The following is a 20,860-nucleotide window of genomic DNA, read 5'->3' as shown; positions in this document are numbered from 1 at the left end:
CGATCCCCAAGAGGTCGATTTCTACCCGCCAATTCAGGCGGGTAGTGTAGACCCAGCCTTAGTCTGTCTCTTTTGGGACCTTCCCCTTAAGCTGCAGAATGTGGAAGCAATTCCAGTCCTTTGAGTAGTTTGAGGGTTTGCTCATGACTGCTGGGGCAGAAAGGAGTCAGTTTCTGCTCTGTGCTGGGGTAGCACAGACACTGAGGCTCAGGGAAGCATGTTTATACGTTCCCCACTGCTATATGGTAGTTGGTTGCCATATACAGGAAGTTCTGTGGGCCTGAAGTGGGGATTAGTCTTCCAGTCCAAGACTTAGTGAGCAGAATCTAGTAATGGTGATATCCTGGCTCAATTTCTGTATTGAAGTTATCTTCATGACACCCTCTAGCATCTTTTCACAAATAGGCAGGCTTCCTGGTAAATGCTGATGGGACCCACATAAAACTAGTAAAGCTCTGTGTTGGTTGCTTCACTGTTAGCATGGATATCTCGCAGGCACACTCATTGCTGCTATTTACCCCTTTCAGTTATCTGACTGTGTCCCTGTTTCTTTTCCCTTTGTCTTGAACCTGGGGCTGTCGGGCTATTTCATCAGGTCCAAAAGTGAAGCTAAAGCTGTCTTAGCTTCTCCCCTGAGTCTCTTTCCCCCATTCATCCTAACAACGAAGGCCATTCCCTCTCAGCTTAAAAGCAAGAGTAGCTCTTCCCTTACCAAATAAATGGCTCATATTCCTTTATGCTTCCTTTCAGTTAGAGTGGAAATACTGGACGTGATTTCCTTCCCCAGAGGGTGAGAGAAATTGTACTGTTTCCTGTCAAACTTAAACTCATTACCTTTCACCCTGCAAAATGTCCTGAAAATGTTGTCCCGCTTCATTGTAGCAAACGTAGATCTTTTACATCTGTTAAGGGATATCTTTCCTTCCCCTCTGTCTCATCCCAAAATGTAAGGAAAGGATCCTGCACTCTTTGCACCCTGAGACCTTGAATTTTTACCTGGGCAGGACAAAAACTTTGAGGTAACTGCCCCTTTTTGTGAGTTGGATCAGCACAAAAAGGCGAAGTAGTTTGCGAATTTTCATTTTTTTCCATAGATTTGTTCAGCTATCTAATGGGGGTGTGTGTGTGTGGGGAAATCCCTTGATCTGTCACTCTGAAGGTCCCTCAGGTCAAGGGTCAGTCTGCCCCCAATATATGTGACTGATTTTATAAGTGACTTCCAAAATGGAAGTTCATCCACTTTCTTTCCATTGGTATACCTTAATGTCTTGGTGGTTGCAGCCTTTTTTTTTTTTTAACTATTTCTTTAGGAAGTTCTAACAGCTTTACAGGTCCTAGCCATGTAATATCAGAGACAATACAATAAGCATTACAACAGTTATGCATTTGTGTAGAGAAACATGGAGTAATATAATAATTGGATCTCTCTATTTAACAGGGTGTTGCCATATTAGAGTGAACATCTTTACACTACCCATGCTATGTCATTTCTAGTGATTTTATTAAGTTGAGTGAAATCTCTGATTACCCATGTAACCCACCAGCTGCATCTGTCTCATATTAATATTAAAGAAAAGGTGGGCTGTTTTTGCAGATTAATGTACTTTGAGTATTGAATAAGATCATGTCTACATTACAAACTTTGGTCAATGTAAGTCACATTGGCATAAAGTGCTGCAGTTAGTATATCGCTTGTGCATGTGTGTACTTGGCTTCTTGCATCGGTGCTGTGCATACTCACCAGGAGTGCTGTGTCACACGGTGTGGTGCACCGTGGGGAGGTATTGCGTTGTGCAACCTGCCAACATCCAGCACACTCTGTCTTGTGGGAAGTTTTGGCAATACATGTGCTGGGGGCAGAAACGAGTCATGCAGGGATGACTGAGAGCAAGGGTTCAATTTCCCAATGTGCAACTGTCTCCATCCCGTAATGTCATCTATATCCTCTGACTTTTGCTCCTTGTTTAAAAATCCCATGAACCCATGCAGTTCTCATCATTATCTTGTCATCTCTAGCAGACACATGGAGTCTGCACAACTCTGCACTCTTGTCATAAGTGTTGCAAACACAGGACACTCTATCTTCTGGTATTGGCAGAACCATAAGAAGAACTGAATCAGTGAGGAATATGATGATTTCTGGGAGGACAGAGTGCTGTGGGAGAACCAATTCAGCGTTGATGGTGGTGTTCACTTAGCAGCTGCAGGTAGTGCACTGCCATTTCTGAGGCCAAGAAATGAGTACTGACTGTTGGAATCACATCGCAATGCAGGTGTGGGATCATGAGCAGTGGCTGCAGAACTTTCAGAAATGCAAGGTCACATTCCTGGATCTTTCTGCTGAGCTTGACTCCAGTACATTGACAGTGAGAAGTGAGTGTCATTCGCACTGGGGAAATGTGCAATGTTAGATTGCTACTGGATAGTGGGAAATCATTGTTGAGTTTGAAAATCCACTGTGGAGGCCGTTGTCATGCAAGTGTGCAGGGCCATTAACCATCTTCTGCTACGCTGGACTGTGACTCTTGACAATGTGCAGGACATAGTGAATGGATTTGAAACAAGGAGGTTCCCAAAGTGTGGTGGAGCAATAGACAGCTAGCACATCCCTATTTTGGCAACACAGTATGTCAACAGAAAGGGCTACTTTTCTATAGTTATGCAAGCATTAGTGAATCACCAAGGACGCAACACCAACATCAGAGTTGGCTGGTCAGGGAAGGAACATGATGTTTGCATCTTTAAGTAACACAGGACTATTGAGAAAACTACAAGAAGAGATTTATTTTCCTGAGCAGCAGATTACCACTGCATTCGTCTCACCCATGTTTGACTGCTGGGACTGACTATACAGCAGTGGAGTCTCAAACAGGTCCTGGCTTATGGCATAGATGGATCTCCTCTGCCCCTGCTTGCATGTCCTCAATCCTCCTCTTCTTCTTCCTCCACATCTTCTTTGCTGTTCACCCCTGGAGTCTGTGATTCAGGCTCCTCAGAGGTATCCACGGTGATCTGTGGGTTGCTGGTGGGGTCTCTGCCAATTATGGCATGCAGCTCTTTGTAAAAGTGGTAGGTCTGTGGCTGGCACCAGATTGAATGCTGGCCTTGTGATATGCCTGATGCAGTTCCTTTGTTTTCATGTCACCGCTGAGTTGTACCCCTTCTCCTGGGTACAACCTGCTTGTAGATGCCAACATTCATACAGCTGGTCCATAGTTGTGCTTGCACAGCCTCTTCTCCCAAAAGACCCACACGATCCAATATCTCCTTTGTACTCAAGCTGGAGCATGTCTGGAGCATATAGCTGGCATGGTTAGATAGCCACTTGCATGCAACAATGGAGAGCTGCTAGATGTGCCCGCCAAGTTGGATAATCAGCATAAAGCATTTCAAAAATTTGCAGGAGTTTAAAGGGGAGGAGGTTCTTCCTGTGTCTATGACCCGTGGGCAGTGGCATTCACTGACCAGAGGGGTCAGCGTAGAGCCTTATGGGACAGCTGCTTTTGGGTAGTTAAGTAACGCAGGGTCTATACTGGTGCTGCCTCAACCTCAGTACATCGACCATGTCTCAACACTGCTTACAGGGTGGCGTTACTGTGTTTCTGTAATGGTGAGAGAGAGATTTAAATGTAGACACAACACAACTAGGTTGAAGGTCGACATAAACAGTTTTGCGAACTTTATGGTGTAGACCAGTCCTAAATGGTGTAACCAAATATCTAAGTATCTATTTGTTCTTTTTCCAGTTTTCTGGGGGTATAGTTGGTGCACTAATTTTTTGATAAGACCCACCTGCCATATTTTTTTTGTTTTGAGCCATTGCTCTAGAGTTGGACTATTTTTCTTTTTCTAGCGGCAGGTTAACAGCAGCATAGGAGCTACTAGCAGATGAGAAATTATTTCATGGTTTGCTTTTGTGTGACCATTTTTGCTACAAGGCCCAGAAGGATTACCAAAGGATCATTTAGTAAGAAATACCCATTAATTTGTGATATTTAGTTACAAAGTGCATCCCAGTACTCTCAAATGACTGGATATAACTGGTGTGAAGTATGTTGTGACAGTTGAGCTCACAATTTGGGTAATTTTGTAGGCCCAACTGTAAAATTAAGTAAAAATTCATAAGATGTTACAATAACCTATAATAACAAAAAGGTATGAAAGGGAGACAGAACAACTAAATTAGTTTAAACAAAAAAGGCTAAATTTGTATGAATAAGGACTGTGTGGGAATTATGCTTCTTAAAACAGGAGATGTAGACCCATAGGTTAATGAGCCCAAATTGATATGTCAGATGTTAGGCTTAATTGGTGGAGAAAATAATGAGAGGCTGGCCTGTTGCACCCATCACTCCCTTTTGGGGTTCTTAAAAGAGAGTTTGTGGGGAAAATACAAAAGCGTGCACACACAAAAAAAGATTGAAAACAGACAGATTACTGACGCAAGCTTCACATCATAGCTGCCACCCCACCTTTTCCTGGGACTCCAGGCCTTCATCATCCTGATCTGAAGAAATGTCCGGACCAGGCCCAAGAGAGAGGGAGCCAGATAACATCACCACCCTATCATCTCCAGCTGAATTCCAAACATTGCTTGGAATGAAAGGACTCTAACAGCAGCAGCAACAGGAGCTTCGGCTCATCTCACCTGATCTTCTCTTTTTCTAAAAAGGACAGTTATTACCGTCTTTGATACTATCTAAGGGACAGTCAACCAAAGGGTTTTTTCCTTTCAAAATTATTTCCATCTAAAGGAAAAAGTAACGAGAAATGTTAAAATGAATGCCTTATTTAAAACTTTGCATTTCAAATGTGTCAACTGTTTTTCCTTCTTTTCTGTATCTTTAATAAAAGATTAGAAGGATTTTTGAAGGTGTGTTTGCCATAGTACTAAGCAGGCTGAGGTCTCTATATACCAAACCACAGACTTTGTTTAAAACTGCTTAATGTTGTGACTGGGTTCTGTTAACACTTTTGGCTCATTTATTCCATCTAAATTAATACGACAGGTACCACTGAAACAGCATCTTAAAAACATTTTCATTTATCATCCACAGGCTGAGGTTGCTGTGCTTTTCCAGATCAAACCCCATTCCTCTGGGGTAATTTGTCTATCCAGATCCTTTTCCCGGCATTTCATATATGGACTTTTTTGTTGTTGTTGTTAGGAAAGTTGTCTGCAAAGATTGATTATAAACTAGTTATTTTTTTAATTGGCTAGACTCTATTGCTTCTATTAAAATTAGCCTTCTAGAAAAGCTGTTTCATATAGAAAAGGTGAAAAACATAATGACTTAATTGAAAGTACTTGTACCATGAGAGAGTGAGCCAGTCAGTTGTGATATCCAAATAAATTAGAAAAGTTTCTTTGCTGAACAGCTGGCCAACCATTTGGGAGGGCCATGGAGAACAATCTTTAAAGCGCTCTGGTTCGTGGTTTGGGTTAAAATCTGGATTATTTGCAATGGGGAAAAGTTCTTATTTTATCTGTAATTCTATCTAAAGCCAGTAGAATGGCCTTCTTGGCTGTTTAAGATTTGAATTCCCAATTATCTTATAGAATTTGTTGCCCTTCTGTACCCAAATATTTTCTGGAGGAGTGACTTCTCAGAATCTGGAAAATTTATAGCTAACTTTTCACATTTGGCATAATTTACTGTAAATCCAGATGCTTTTCCAAAGTCTTGGATTTCTTTAGATACTAATATTAGGGGAATAATTGGTATCGATTTAAAAAGGATGACATCATCTACCTACAAAGCTTTTCTGATGTGTTCCTGGAAGTTTTATTTTGTTGAAAGAAGCATCCTCTGTTCTGTATCCTCTGTGCAAATGGCTCCATGGCCAGTGTAAAAAGTAAAGGAGATGATGGACATCCCTGCCTAGCCCCTCTGTGTACTTCAAACAGGGAATAAATAATTCCATTAATTTGCACAACTGCTTTGGGATTGGTGCAAAAAGCAGTTATCCATTTCAGAAACTTGGGGGTCAATGTCCATATGAGATGAAACTTAAAACACTCCACTCTATTCGATGAAAAGTTTTCTCTGTGTCAAGTGATAATAGAAGAAATGGATTTTTTTTTTTTTTGATCTGGCATTGAGAATGATTCCAAATTCTCGTCAAGCATTGCCTGACATTTGGCTGTCCTTAGTGAACTGATGCCGCTTTTGGCTGATGTGTTGTCAGGACAGTAATTATCATCCCACATACTAAATACTTTCAAGGGGTATGTGTTTTCCCTCCATTTTCACTTCAGTGGTACTGCTATTTAGGTTCCAGCAGTATACAATACTGGAGTTACCTACAGGAGAACCTCTGAGTTCTGAACACCAGAGTTACGAACTGACCAGTCAACTGCACACCTCATGGAACCAGAAGTATGCAATCAGGCAGCAGAGACAGAAAAAAAAGAAAATGGGGAAAAAAAAGAAGGGAAATACAGTACACAATACTGCATAAAACATAAACTACTAATAAAATAAAGGGAAAGTGGCATTTTTCTTCTGCATAGTAAAGTTTAAAAGCCATATTAAGTCAGTGTTCAGCAGTAAACTCTTGAAAGAACAATCAAAAAGTTTTGTTCCGAGTTACACCATTCCTGAGGTGTTTGTACTCTGAGGTTCTAATGTACTGTTGCAGAAAAGATGATGTTTTCCTTACCTTCAAAGTAGATTTCTGTGTATGTAGTTCCAGGGTGGGCTTGTGGATCATTGTTTCATATAATTGATTATCTCTAGAACTGTTAGCATGTTAAATTCTAGGGAAGTAGCTCCCCTGGTTCTTGTGTGGATTAGTAAGTGGACCAGGATTCTGGGAGACTATTCTTCCAATTTGTCTGTCTGCCTCTCAATTAGAGAGCGAGAGAGAGAGAGAGAGAGGAACCTGTTAGTAAGGATTACTGAAGCTGTTATCAGAACTAATTTTACTACTGGCAAAACAAACAAACAAACAAGGTGGACAAGCTCTGGTATACACTAGATATCTGATATCTGCAGGACAACCTAGTTCTAGTAGGCTTCACTTTCTATTCCTCCAAGTCTATGGTCCTGATATAGGCAGAGAGAATCTTGATGTATTCAGGTTAGCATTTTGGTCCTCACATTCAACCGCTATAGGATCAAACTTAAAGGATTTTAAACTGATTTCTCCTCAGACGCATCCTTTAGTGGGAGCATTGCGATCTTAATAGTGGAAGTTTCTTTAATAATACTAGCAGCAGTGGAAGAGGTAAAACTACTCTTTGTACATTTTGCTTTTACATCCTTTCCTCTGTAAAGTCACATCACTACTTTTTTCTCTGAGAAAGAGAGAGCCATAGAAGAGCCAGAATGGAAAATTTAACTGATTATTTCTCTTCTGTGATTAACAGTCAAGGTCCAAATTTGTTGGTCAACGTATAGTCAAGGTCCAGACTCCAGAAAAAAAGTAGTAGTAATTAATAAGTAAATAAAAAGATTTTGGGGTCTCTTCAGAATTGCCTGGTAGTCCGGATTTGCCTGGTAATCTGCCTATTGACTAACCCTGTACTAGTCTATCCCACCCATAAAATGTAAATATTGAAGGGGTCAACAGAGCATATGCATATTCTAAGTACATGCTGTGAGGTTTAGTTTACAAGTAAAGGAGAAGTTAAGTTTAAGTAGAATTTCAGATATTCACTGTATTGTGAAGCTCACATGGGGATAGAAGTAGTTCATGCGCAGGGATTCTAGAAATCCGTTTGCCATGGAAAAACGCAGAATTTGCAGTTTTACAGAGAATCTTCCGTTTTTACATTTTGTGAAAAAATAAAAACCATATATTAACTACATTTTACTGAAAGTTAGGGTAACCATATTTCCCAAAGTGATACCACCTGGGGCTGACAGCCTGAGCCGAGCTCCCAGGGCCTGGCATTGTCGCTGTCCCCCTGCGAATCTTTTGGCAAAACTGGGCATTTGATGATCAGTTGGCAAAAGTAAATGGGACAAATGCCCAGTTTTGCCCCCCCCCCCCCCCCCCCAAAAAAAAAGTCAGGACATTCGGGACCGGGCTTTAAAAGGGGACTGTCCTGGCCAAAACAGGACATACGGTCACCTTTGTTCAACTGATACCTCTATATAATGTGAATAGGGAAACTAAAGTTCAGTGTTTCATTTTAATTGTGGAAAAACTGATTTTTTTTATCAGAATTTTATTTATTTTTTTATCACAGAAAATTAGGATCCCTGTTCATGAGCAGTAAAAGAAACTGGCATGGCTGAGCAGATGGGTTGTGAGGTAATGTGTTCTGCTCTGGATCCACTGAAATAGGGGTCAATCCAGTTGCCATGAGTAGTGCAATATTAATCACAGAAAGGAAACTAACAAGTAATACATTTTCTATTCTATCCCTTCTCTCTTCTCCATCTTCCCAACCTCACTACACCCCTCCCTCTCTTCAGTATGCAGCTTTGAAAAACTCTTAATGATTGATATGATAGCAGTGCTGTCATTCTTTTTAACAAAAGTCATTTTTGTTCTAGGTATTTTAATAGAGTCCCATTAAAGATGTATTGCTGACTGAAATATTGGTATGAAGGGCTCTCACTGAGCAGAGCCCAGGAATTAAGAAGTCAGGAAATCGGCTGCTGCATTGCAAAAGAGCCTTGTGTGACACAGAATCTCCTGATTGGGGGGATCATTACTGCTATTATGACTCGACTTGCGTAGGAATTTTAAATTTCATCTGAATGTCAGTAATAACCCTCTTAGCAAATTATCCTGAATAAAATCACGAAGGCATTTTCTATAATAGGTGTTGAATTACTGGATAGATTTGCTAATTAAATACTCTTTGTTCTGCTGCAGTTGACATTACAGGGTAAGATCTTGAACAATTATTCTCAACAGCTGTACTTTGTTAAGGGAAAAATTAACCACAAAGTTTTTTTTTTACACTTGAAGTTGGCAGATTTTTTTGAAATGTGCTTGAAAAAAATTCCATCATCCAATTGGTAATGAGAAAATAAATATGCAGGTGTTGCTGTGAAATCAGATAACTGCAGACTGCCTTATTAATGAATTTAGTAAGCCTTTATAGCCTTCTGTTTTCTAGCTGTTGGCACTTGTAAGTGATCCTCTGTCATAATGGGTAATATTAACATATATGCCTGTCACCTGATGAACCTAACTTGTCTGTGACCCTCTTGTAATTACCTTTATCAACTACTGTCCTCAGGGACAACTGAGAAATGTTCTTTGCATGGTCAAGTTTTCTTTTATTTAATGGGGGAATCATCCTATCAGAACGTATGCTATTTTTCTAATGTTATTGGGTTACATTATACCAGGGAATAGAAATCTACCTAGACTTAAGATCTCATTTTTGTGTGTGTGTGTATTTATACAAGGATGTCTATTTATTCTTCAGATCATATTAATATTAACTCTTCTGTGTAGGAATTGGCTTACTTTGGATATCTGTATCAATTTGTTTTTTATTCAAGAAAAAGAATGAAATGGGAAAATTAGAATAGTGGTGTTTGAATGTGAAAGAAGTCTTAGCCCTTATGTGGCAATATACGTATTCATTATACTTTACAAACTTAAACCAGTGTGAGGTGAGTAGGTAGATAAGTTGTGGTGCAGTATGATCTGAGTCACACGGAAGTGGATAAGGGAAGTATTTGAGGATAATATACCCAAGATATGTTTTGAACCTTCTGACTGTGTTTGACTGGTGTATCTGATGGTTTCGTTTCTAGAATACGTACAGTGTATAATGCTGCGTCTACACTAGATATTTTATGTTGAATTTTTTACCACTATTGCAACTCCACTTGAGGTAACAAAGATCAGAACTGTACTGTACTTTGTTTGAGGAAAGATAGTCTTGTGCTAAGGTGCACTAATTGGGACTTAGGAAATTTGGGTTCAATTTCCAGCTGTGCCACAGACTTCCTGTGTGACTTTAGGCCAGTCCTTGTCTCTCTGTGCCTTAGTTCCCCATCTGTTGTGGGGGGGAGGGTGGGGAAAGGAGGGAGGGAATAATAATACTTCCACTGTGTGTTTGTCTTGTCTATTTAGAGAATCAGAAGCTTGTAGTGCAGTGCTAAAGGTATGAACCCTAATGGCAATGCATTGGGGAAGTAGCGGGAATGGCATTATACGTACATATAATAGAATTTGTATTTGCTCCCCCTCTCCTTTTTAAAAGGAGATATTTCTTAAGTAGGAACAAAGGAAATCCTAACAATGGCATTAGTACACGGTAACTGGAAATGATAGAAATGTCCATAATGCAGAAAAGGCAGAAGTGTTCAATAAATATTTCTGTTCTATATTTAGGGGGGGAAAAAGCCAGATGATGTATTTGTGTTATATGATGATGATGCAATACTTTCCATTCCAACAGTAACTCAGCAGGCTGTTAAACAGCAGCTACTACAGTTAGACATTTTTAAATCAGCAGATCTGGATAATTTGCATCCAAACATTTTTTCTAAAGGGCTGGATCAGAAGCTCTCTGGACACTCTATTGATTTTTCAATAAGTCTTGGAACACTAGTGAAGTTGCAGAGGATTGGAAGACAACTAATGTTGTGCTAATATTTAAAAAAAAAAAAAAAAAAAAAAAAGTAAACTGGATAATACAGGTAATTATAGTCCTGTCTGACTAACTTTGATCCCAGGCAAAACAATGGAAGGGCTAATTTGGCAATTCTTCAATAGAGAATTAAAGGGTGGGGTAAAATAATTAATGCCAATCAACATGGGATTATGATGAATTAAATTTAACTTTTTTTTAATTACAAGTTTAGTTGCTACATATAATGGTATTGATGTGCGTACCTAGACTTCTGTAAATCATTTGACTTGGAATTCCATGACATTTTGATTAAGAAACTAGAATGATACAAAATCAACAGTGGCACATGTTAAATGGATTAGAACTAGCTAATAGATAGGTCTCAATGTAACCAAAAGGGGTTTCATGGGGTGTGGAGGGGACCGACAGGAATGTTTTTTGGCTGTGTGCTATTTAACATTTTTATTTCATAGTGTGGATTAACTATTGGAATAATTTAGCAAGAGTTGAGGTGCATACTCTATCAATAGAGATTTTTAAATCAAGAGCAGATGTTTTTCTAAAAGATATGCTCTAGGGGCAACAAGAATTAATTCATGAAAATCCCGTGGCTTGTTATGCAGAATGTCAGAGTAGATCACAGTGGTTTCTTCTGTTTTTTATATCTATGGATGTATGAAAACAAAAATTATAGGAAATGTACACATATTAAGAGTGCCTCATTCTCCAACTTTAATAACAATCAAAAGATAGGAAATGCGAGAGTTAAAATTGCAGCCATAATTCTTCTATCTTATGATCACATGAATTTAATTTCATTACAACATGCTATTTTATTTCTGCAGGATCCCTCTCTGTCGAGCACTGTTTATTCTGTGCACTGTTGAATATATCAGGATAGTGAAAGTTGCCTGTAGAACACGTGCCACCTTCACTGTAGAATTGGCAAAGTGTATAGAGATTGAGGCTGGGGGATAGTCTTGTGTTTAATGCTCTGCCCCAGACTTCTAGTGTGTTGCTGGGCAAATCACTTAAACCGAAATTTTCAAAGAATACTACTGATTGTGTGCGCCTCTTTTTTCGCAGTACCCAACTTGAGAAAATGGAGACCTATGTTTCAGAAATAGCACTGCGCACTCATAGCTGTTGCTATAATCAATCTGAGTTGTGAATGCTCAGCACGTCTGGTAGTAAGGCAGTGTGGAATTTGCCCAGTGCAGGAACTGAAGCAGGGTATGTTTATGCTTCTGCTACAGTGGCACAGCTGCGCCGCTATAGCCCTATGCCAATAGGAGGGATTCGCCTGTCAGTGTAGGTAATCTACCTCCCCAAGAGGCGGTAGCTAGGTTGATGGAAGAATTTTTCCATTGATCTAGTGCTGTCTACACTGGGGATTAGGTCGGTTTAACTACTCTGCTCAGGGGGTGTGGATTTTTCACATGTAGTTAAGCTCACTTGATTTTCTAGCGTAGACCAAGCAGAAGACAGCCATAGGGCTACCTTCTGAAGCTCGTCTCGCAAACTCTGTCATAGGGAGCATCTCTGAGGGGCGAGGGGACTGTTGAGAGCAGGGCAGCAGCAGACAGCAGTGTGGAAATTCTGGGCAGCACTGCCACCTATAGGTAAGCCTGGGCACACCGTTCTAGCTTCAGCCCTCAGAATCGTCCAAATTATGCTGCGGGCTGCTCTGGGTTTTATAGCAGCCCAGGATCTCAAGGGCTTTTAAAGCTACTTTAGCCTCTATCCCTCCTTGCTGTGAGGTCTGTGGTGTGCCTCCTGTCTAACCTTTCTCTTAAGAAGGTCTGGCTGATGCAGTTACATTTCTGGTGGCCAATGATTGTGTTTCTATGCTAGAGTTCTCACTGTTCCCACCCCTGTGGTGAGAAATTGTATGATGAAAAAAATCTGTTCTAGATAAATCCAAAGAGAGACTGTTGGTGATTTAATCAACATAATCAAATGTGAAGTGTAGATGGACTTGTGTTCAGGTTGGTTATGCAATGTATTAGCTGGGAAGAGGTTTGTTGCTTTTTATTGTTACAGTATTTGAAGGCTTGTGGTCATTAGAAATGTAGAAACAGTGTTAGCTGGGAAGTTGTGGTTGTTAGATAAAGACTGGATGCTGATATAGGGTCAGAGTTAAGGTTGCGTGTGGAACCTTAATTATACATTTTCAAACTTGCAAAAAATATTTTTCTACTTTAACTTTGCTGTAGAATTTCATGTCTATCAAATGTCTTCTTATCTGACTTTGACTTTTTAGTATCATTTTTTTTCTTTCACTGGTACCCTCAGCACTTCCATTTAAGGTGTGTGTGTGTGTGTGTGTGTGTGTGTATTTTTCTCTGTTAACTATCATGTTTCTCTCAAGAAAATTAGATGGTACTTCTATATAAGATTAAAATATAACTGGTACATTAAAAAAATCATGATGAATAATCATAGTTCAGTTGCTGCCCAATTGGGAGAAAGCATCAAGTATACCATACCACACAAGTCCTTTCTGGGTCCCATGCTTCAGAAAATTTTCATTAATAACTTGGAGGATAGAGTGGAGAGTGTGGCAATCAACTCTCTCAATGTTACAAGACTGAGAGAAATTGCAAATACTTGGGGAGAACTAAAATACAGCTTTCTTGATAAATTGGAGAAATGAATTAAAATCAGTTGAGATTCAGAAAAGACACTTGTTAAATAGTTCATGAAAGAATGATGAAATACACAAATATGAAATAAGGGAGACTTGTATGGGCAGTAGTTCCTCAGATTTCAGAGTTTAATAATAGGATATTTTTAATGAGTCAGTTCTACAACAGTCATTCTGCTGCCTTTCACCTTATCTCCCTCCAAAAATTGAAAATGTTATATTCAGATTATATTAAAATAAGCACAGAAATTATTTTGCCCCACTCAGCACTAGTTTGGTCTTAATTTGGATTCAGCATATTTGTGAGAGTGTTAAACTGTAAAAAGAGAGAGTTTGGAGTGTTCAGAGGAAGACATTTTTTAAAATGTGATAAAAGGTTTACAATGTAAGCCCAAAAGTAATCAAGCACTCTTATTGTCTGAAGAAAAGTCTGAAAAAGACATAACTCATATATAAACTATGTTAAGAAAACATTGCTTGCAAAACTTAAGCGCTTAAAAGTTAGGAAAACTTCAGAATTAAGGTTGTTCTTGTGTGTGGTGTAATATCCTAGTTTTTTGTGTTTTATTTTTTTAAACACACTGGAAGAAAAAGTGCCACATGATGGAATTTCTTTTTTATCGACTCTGCATTTGGTTCAGACAGCTTTCTTATCCAGGGTTCCTGAGCCCAGTGAAGAGTGGGGGTGGTCATGGGATATGTCTACACAGCCTGCAGCAGTGAGTCTTAGAGCTTGGGTCACCAGACTCGGACTTGTGCTGTGGTGGTAAAAAATATCTGTGTAGGTGTTTGGGCTTGAGCTCTGAAATCCACCCTCTCTTCCTAGGCTTCAGAGCCTGAGCCTGAACGTCTACATAGGTATTTTTACCACCATAGCCCAAGCCCTAGTCTGTTGACTCAGACTTGCTGTTGCAGGCTGTGTAGATGTACCCAGAAAGCACAGGGTCTTTGTACCCAGAAAGCACAGAAAGAGACAGTCTCCCTGCTTACAGTTTAGGTGCCAGGACCTGGCGTAGACCTCAGCAGCTCAATGTTGCAATTGGAGAAGAAGCAGGACTTTCCCTACAAGTAATGTTCATGGGTGCTCCCCTTCAGGGGTGCATGACCCCCTCTCCCCCCAATGTGCCTCTGAAGTGGAGCGCTCATAGGAGGACATATCTGGAAGACCTTCAGTTACTGCACACAATGAGTAACCCCTCCTTAGCCTTAGATTGGAGCATACATACTGTAGAATCTTTGAAGAATTTAGCTGCTTAAAATCTAAGTCTGTACTGAGCATGTGTGAACTGTGATTCCGCCCCCCCCCCCCCCCAAAAGGTTTATAAAATGGCCAGACTTGGATAGATTTTTATGGAAACTGCAAAACTTACACAAAGGCCACCACCCTACCAAATTTCAAGTCTCTGCTGCAAAGCCTTTATAATAATGATGTTGGTATATTTATACAGAGAGATTAGTTATCACTAGCCAATGGGGACAAAGGTAGTAATGGTCTTTAGTCGCTGCAAGGAAAACATATGTTAAATATTAGAAAAATATTTTTTAAGTTATACATCAGAACTGTCCAGTTAAGGGACCATCTTTGACCATATTCATAGCTAGACTAAACAATCTTACCAATGGCTAAGGTACACCTCTACCCCAATATAATGCGACCCGATATAACATGAATTCGGATATAACGCGGTAAAGCAGTGCTCCGGGGGGGGGAGGGGGGGCGGGGCTGCGCACTCCGATGAATCAAAGCAAGTTTGATATAACACGGTTTCACCTATAACGCGGTAAGATTTTTTGGCTCCCAAGGACAACGTTATATCGAGGTAGAGGTGTATAACAAAATAGTTCCCAGCTTGAAGCACTATTAATGGACTAGAATGAGCTACTATAGATTCCTTCTGACTTGTACCATTCTGTAAGCATTATTTAGAAATGAGAATATCTTTAGGTCCAGTTATTATTTTTAAGTCTATATTAATATTATTTAGGTGGGCTAATAGAGAGATTCTGCTGCCAGTGCTGATATTCCAAACACGGGTATGCATGTTGCTCCATGTGCCGGAGATTGGAAATATGTAGCAAATAGTGTCCATTGGTTTGACTTGTGCCTGTGCAATTGCTCTCTTTGTGCTCTAAACCGAGGTCATGAAGGGTGGCATGGGCCAGCGCTTCTCTAGTTCCTTCTTTCTGCCGCATGGCCTGAGTTGAAATCTTCTGTGTCTGAAATGATCTTCCTATACTTTCAAAATCTGTAAATCTATATTGTCAATATTTTTAATAACCTGAGTCTTAGCTTTTTTTAAGTATTTGTATAGTGTCTCTCGCTTCTCCCTGTTTTGGGGAGCCTCTTCCCATGGAGAAGGTATGCCCAGATTCCTGGACTGTATCTCCTGCCCACATTTCTTCTCCACCAGCGATAAACACAAGTGCTGCCTTTACTGCCTCTGAGAGGCTCACATCACTGCAGCATTTGTTCCTCCTTTTCTCCCTGAGCCCACTAGAGAAGAGAGCCCCATCTGCAGAAACATCTGGAGAATGCCACGAGACCCCAATTGGATCCAGGCCAGGGAGAACCGCCAGTACAAGGACTTCAGACTGAGCAGCACCTCTCTGAGCATGAGCTTCGGAACAGAGATCGAAAACGTTAAGCCAAAGAGTAGGGTACATGGTCATAACATAAGGACAGATTCTCATCTAGGTCTGCCTCCAAGGAAAAGGATCCCTCCCCATCTTGGTCCAAGTTGGGTGAGTCCTCATTCATGAGTCCTAAAGAATTAGGTCTACATAAATCTTCCAACCAAGAAGGGAAGGCACGAAGGAAGAAGGATCTGACTGTACCAGCTCTGATTCCATCTCAGAGACTGGAAGATTGGCACCACTGGCTCCAACTGGGAGTTCCATATCTCACCCAATTGGCCCAGACAGTTTTGTTTTCCTGACCTTCTACAAATGTCAACCCATCCTCCCATCTGTATTCAACCCTTTCTGTATTTAACTCTTGAGAATGCCGGAATCAGACATACCAACCCTATCCTCTTCACTTCACAGCCTGGTATTTAGATGGGTGTCAGACATAGAAATCGCATGCTCAGAGGCTGCCCTAAGTGTCAGCAGGAAAGTTTTTCCACAAGAAAATCCTTTCTAGCTCATTGGAGGAGTTTCTCTGCCTGGAACTGTCAGCAGGAACAGTTATCTCCAGAGTCAGCGGACATTCCTGTTGTTTTAGGCTTTCTCCTGTTCCACAAGACGTCAGGACTTTTAGCTTGCTGTGGATCCACTTGTCAGCAATCAGTGCCTTCCATCCTCTCACAGAAGGTGACTCTGTCTTTATTCACGTGACAACAACTAAATTGCTGAAGTAGTTATACTGGACATTTGTGAGGCAACTACCTCGAGCTCTATCCTTGCCTTTAAAAAGCATTACACCTTACTCCAGGCCTCTTCTGCAGTTGCAGCTGTGGGGACAGCAGTATTAGACATTCATATCAACTGCATCCTTGCACCCATCCTCCTGTTCAAATACTTCTTACCAGTCACCCGCATGTGGAATCCACATAGGGATCAGAACTCAAAGAAGAAAGGCAGATTACTTACCTGTAATTGGAGGTTCTTTGAGATGTGTGGTCCCTATCTGTATTCCACTACCCACCGCCCTTCCCCTCTGCTTTAGATCTTGTCTGATTTGTGGGAATAGGAGGAACTTGAGAAGCATTGGCCGATGCCCTCAGTTCAGAGCATTAGGGGAGCAACTGCGCAGGTGAGGACCAACAGACACTGTTTGCTACAAATCTCCGGACTCAGATGTGTGGCACACATGGGGACCCTTGTATGAAATACATATAGGGCCCACCCATCTTGAAGAACCTCCAGTTACATGTAAGTAAGCACCATTTAATGCTAGGTGAGCCAAGGATTTGTGTTCTTACTATGAGTATTAGGGTGGCTATATTTATTACCAGAAGAGAGAAATAGTTAGCTTCAGGTGCTAAAGGAGCACTCAAGGATGATAAGGCCATTGTGGAGAAACTAAATGCATTCTTTGCATCGGTCTTCATGGCTGAGGATGTGAGGGAGATTACCAAAATTGCGCCATTCTTTTTAGGTGACAGATTTGAGGAACTGTCCCACATTGTGTTATCATTAGGGGAGGTTTTGGAACAAATTGATAAATTAAACATCAGTAAGTCACCAGGACCAGATGGTATTCACCCAAGAGTTCTGAAGGAACTCAAATGTGAAATTGCAGAACTACTAACTGTAGTCTGTAACCTATCATTTAAATTAGCTTTTGTACCAAATGACTGGAGGATAGCTAATGTGACGCCAATTTTTAAAAGGGGCTCCAAGGGTGATTCCGGCAATTACAGGCATGTAAGCCTGACTTCAGTACCGGGCAAACTGGTTGAAACTATAACAATGAACAATATTGTCAGACATATAGACAGACATGATTTGTTGAGGAAGAGTCAACATGGTTTTAGTAAAGGGAAATCATGCCTTACCAATCTACTAGAATTGTTAGACAGAGTCAACAAGCATGTGGACTAAGGGGTTCCAGTGGATATAGTGTACTTAGATTTTCAGAAAGCTTTTGACACGGTCCCTCACCAAAGGCTCTTACGCAAAGTAAGCTGCCAGGGATCAGAGGAAAGGTGCTCTCATGGATTGGTAACTGGTTAAAAGATAGGAAATAAAGGGTAGGAATAAATGGTCAGTTTTCAGAATGGAGAGGTGTAAATAGTGATGTCCCCCAGGGGTCTGTTCTGGGATCAGTCCTAGTCAACATATTCATAAATGATCTGGAAAAAGGGGTAAACAGTGAGGTGGCAAAATTTACAGATGATACAAAATTACTAAAGATAGTTAAGTCCCAGGCAGACTGCAAAGAGCTACAAAAGGATCTCTCAAAACTAAGTGACTGGGCAACAAAATGGCAGATGAAATTTAATGTTGATAAATGCAAAGTAATGCACATTGGAAAGCATAATCCCAACTATAAATATAAAATGATGGGGTCTAAATGAGCTGTAACCATTCAAGAAAAAGATCTTGGAGTCATTGTGGATAGTTCTCTGAAAACATTCACTCAATGTGCAGCGGCAGTCAAAAACGAACAGAATGCTGGGAATAATTAAGAAAGGGATAGATAATAAGACAGAAAATATCATGTTGCCTCTCTGTAAATCCATGGTATGCCCACATCTTGAATACTGTGTGCAGATGTAGTTGTCCCATCTGAAAAAAGATATATTGGAATTGGAAAAAGTTCAGAAAAGGGCAACAAAAATGATTATGGGTATGGAACAGCTTCTGTCTGAGGATAGATTAATAAGACTGGGACTTTTCACCTTGGAAAAGAGGCGGCTAAGGGGAGATATGATTTGAGATCTATAAAATCATGACCAGTGTAGAGAAAGTAGATAAGGAAGTGTTTACTATTCTCATAACACAAAAACTAGGGGTCACCAAATGAAATTAATAGGCAGCAGGTTTAAAACAAACAAAAGGAAGTATTTCTTCACACGATGCACAGTCAACCTGTGGAACTCCTTGCCAGAGGATGCTGTGAAGGCCAAGACCATAACAGGGTTAAAAAAAGAACTAGATCAATTCATGGAGGATAGGTCCATCAAGGCTATTAGTCAGGATGGGCAGGAATGGTGTCCCTAGCCTCTGTTTTCCAGAAGCTGGGAATGAGCGACAGGGGATGGATCACTTGATGGTTACCTGTTCTGTTCATTCCCCCTGGGGCACCTGGCACTGGCCACTGTCAGAAGACAGGATACTGGGCTAGATGGACCTTTGGTCTGACCCAGTAGGGCCGTTCTTTTATTCACGTTTTGAAAGCCACAAACATTTGGAATTAACTATGTGATGGATATTCTCATATGTTAACTTGTAATTATATCATACATTAATCTTTGATAATATTTTTTTCATTTCAGATTTTGATGCACACTAAGGAGATGGTGCAGAAGGTAATGCTGAACATTTTCATTATACAACAACCCTTAAATAGCACACCCAGTGAAATGTTTTATTCTAAGAAAATTGTAACCCAAACAAACTTGAAATCACTTCTTGGGATGCCTAGTTTACAAATGTAATCCTTCCTAATGGATTATAGCTTTTTTCCTTCTCTTAACACCGATGTGATCTAGCCCCTGCTTGAAGCCTGTGTGAGAGTGTTTCAAGCAAATTAGCAACAGTGCTAATTAGAGTTTACTCAGAGGCCTGTTACGCTCGGTGTTCTAGTGTTTTACTAAGAATTGTTTTTGGCTCCCTATTATATGGTGATTATATGCTATTTGGAGTTTAATATAGATTTGTTTAACTGCACTGACCTCTCCCACCATTAAAGACATCTGGTCTTCGTTTGTCAAGGTGATAGGATCCCACTGGATTTATTGCTAATCCTGAATATTTGGGTAGCAATAATGGTGACAGTTGCCTTCTTTCACCTCTACCTTGCTAGGAAATCTTGCCTGTCTTCTGTTCTTGTGAGTTTTGACCTGGATATAATTCAATGTGGTGTTATGATAGCTTTTTTCTGCTAAGAAGGCAGACTAAAGTGCTCTGAACAAGAAGGAGTTTCTGTGTTCATCTCCAGATACAGTAGTTCAGTCTGGAGATAGAAAACACATGGAACACTGTGGTTATTTCTTTATCCAAAAAGAAAAATACATTCTCTTTCAAGGCTTCTTGCCTGTGTAAAGACTAAACAAAAGAGGAAGACTGAGTCAAAGCCTAACTCTTTTCAGAGCATATTGAAAGAGTTGTTTTTTGGCAAAAGCCTTCTTAAAAAAATATTGAAGTGGCGGAGAGAGAAGACTTGTAAGCCAAATGCTGAATCTGGAAGAGGTGAAGGAAGAGCAGAGTCCACTGTGGATAACTTTGTAGTGCTCTTAATTACTGTATCTATCAGTCAAATATGACTGTGATGGGTTCCCTTGAAATTTGTCAGACAAGTGATGTTTCTTTTATATGATGTGGGTACTTTGCAGCAGTGTTGTGATGGTCGCAAATGGATCTTCAGGCTATCATATTACTCTTCAAAGATGTTGGCTATAAGCAAACATACCTTGTCTTGAATAGTCTGAATGTGTCTGTCAGTCTGATGGTGTTTTCTCTCTTCCCTCTCAGCCAGCCAAAATGACAGTTGATAACAATAGGGGTGGAACTCTTAAGACCAGAATTGTTCATTTATTTTCTTCCACTTCTTATTTACAGTATTCTATACCCCATATGGTGTTGAAAAAATATACTAACTGGCAAAACGTACAACTGAAAAGTCTGCCTGATTTTTCTTCTTTTAGCGTTTACTTAGTTGTCTCATGCTTGATTTCTCCCCCTTGAATACGCACACATATACACATATATTTACATATATACATTTTAATGAAACCTAAACTTTTAAATAAAATCCTGCTTTGCATTATTTGTATAGTTTACTGTTAAACTAATAATGCGTCGTGTAAACATTTTGCTCAAATTTTGAAAATGCGACGGAATGCAATATAGAATCATAGAATTGTAGACTGTTGGGGAGCTTAAGAGGTCATCTAGTCCATTCCTCCCGCACTCATGGCAGGACTAGTATTATCTAGACCATCCCTGGCAGGTGTTTGTCTAACCTGCTCTTAAAAATCTCCAATGATGTAGCA

The 20,860-nt window shown here is 40.2% G+C and overlaps 1 protein-coding gene across 2 annotated transcripts in view; it reads left to right on the top strand.

The window, feature by feature from the left end:
- POLA1 (DNA polymerase alpha 1, catalytic subunit) overlaps positions 1 to 20,860 on the top strand; it is a 332,559-nt gene that overhangs the window by 122,407 nt on the left and 189,292 nt on the right. For both annotated transcript variants that reach the window (XM_054005937.1, XM_054005938.1), the window contains exon 27: positions 19,142 to 19,174. In XM_054005937.1, coding sequence (XP_053861912.1) covers positions 19,142 to 19,174 — 33 coding nt within the window. The remainder of the gene's footprint in view (positions 1 to 19,141; positions 19,175 to 20,860) is intronic.

The sequence above is a fragment of the Malaclemys terrapin genome, chromosome 1 (genome assembly GCF_027887155.1).
Source record: "Malaclemys terrapin pileata isolate rMalTer1 chromosome 1, rMalTer1.hap1, whole genome shotgun sequence".
Taxonomy (NCBI): domain Eukaryota; kingdom Metazoa; phylum Chordata; order Testudines; family Emydidae; genus Malaclemys; species Malaclemys terrapin.
The sequence above is the reverse complement of the archived record's forward strand: the minus strand, read 5'-3'. Positions and strand labels throughout refer to the sequence as shown.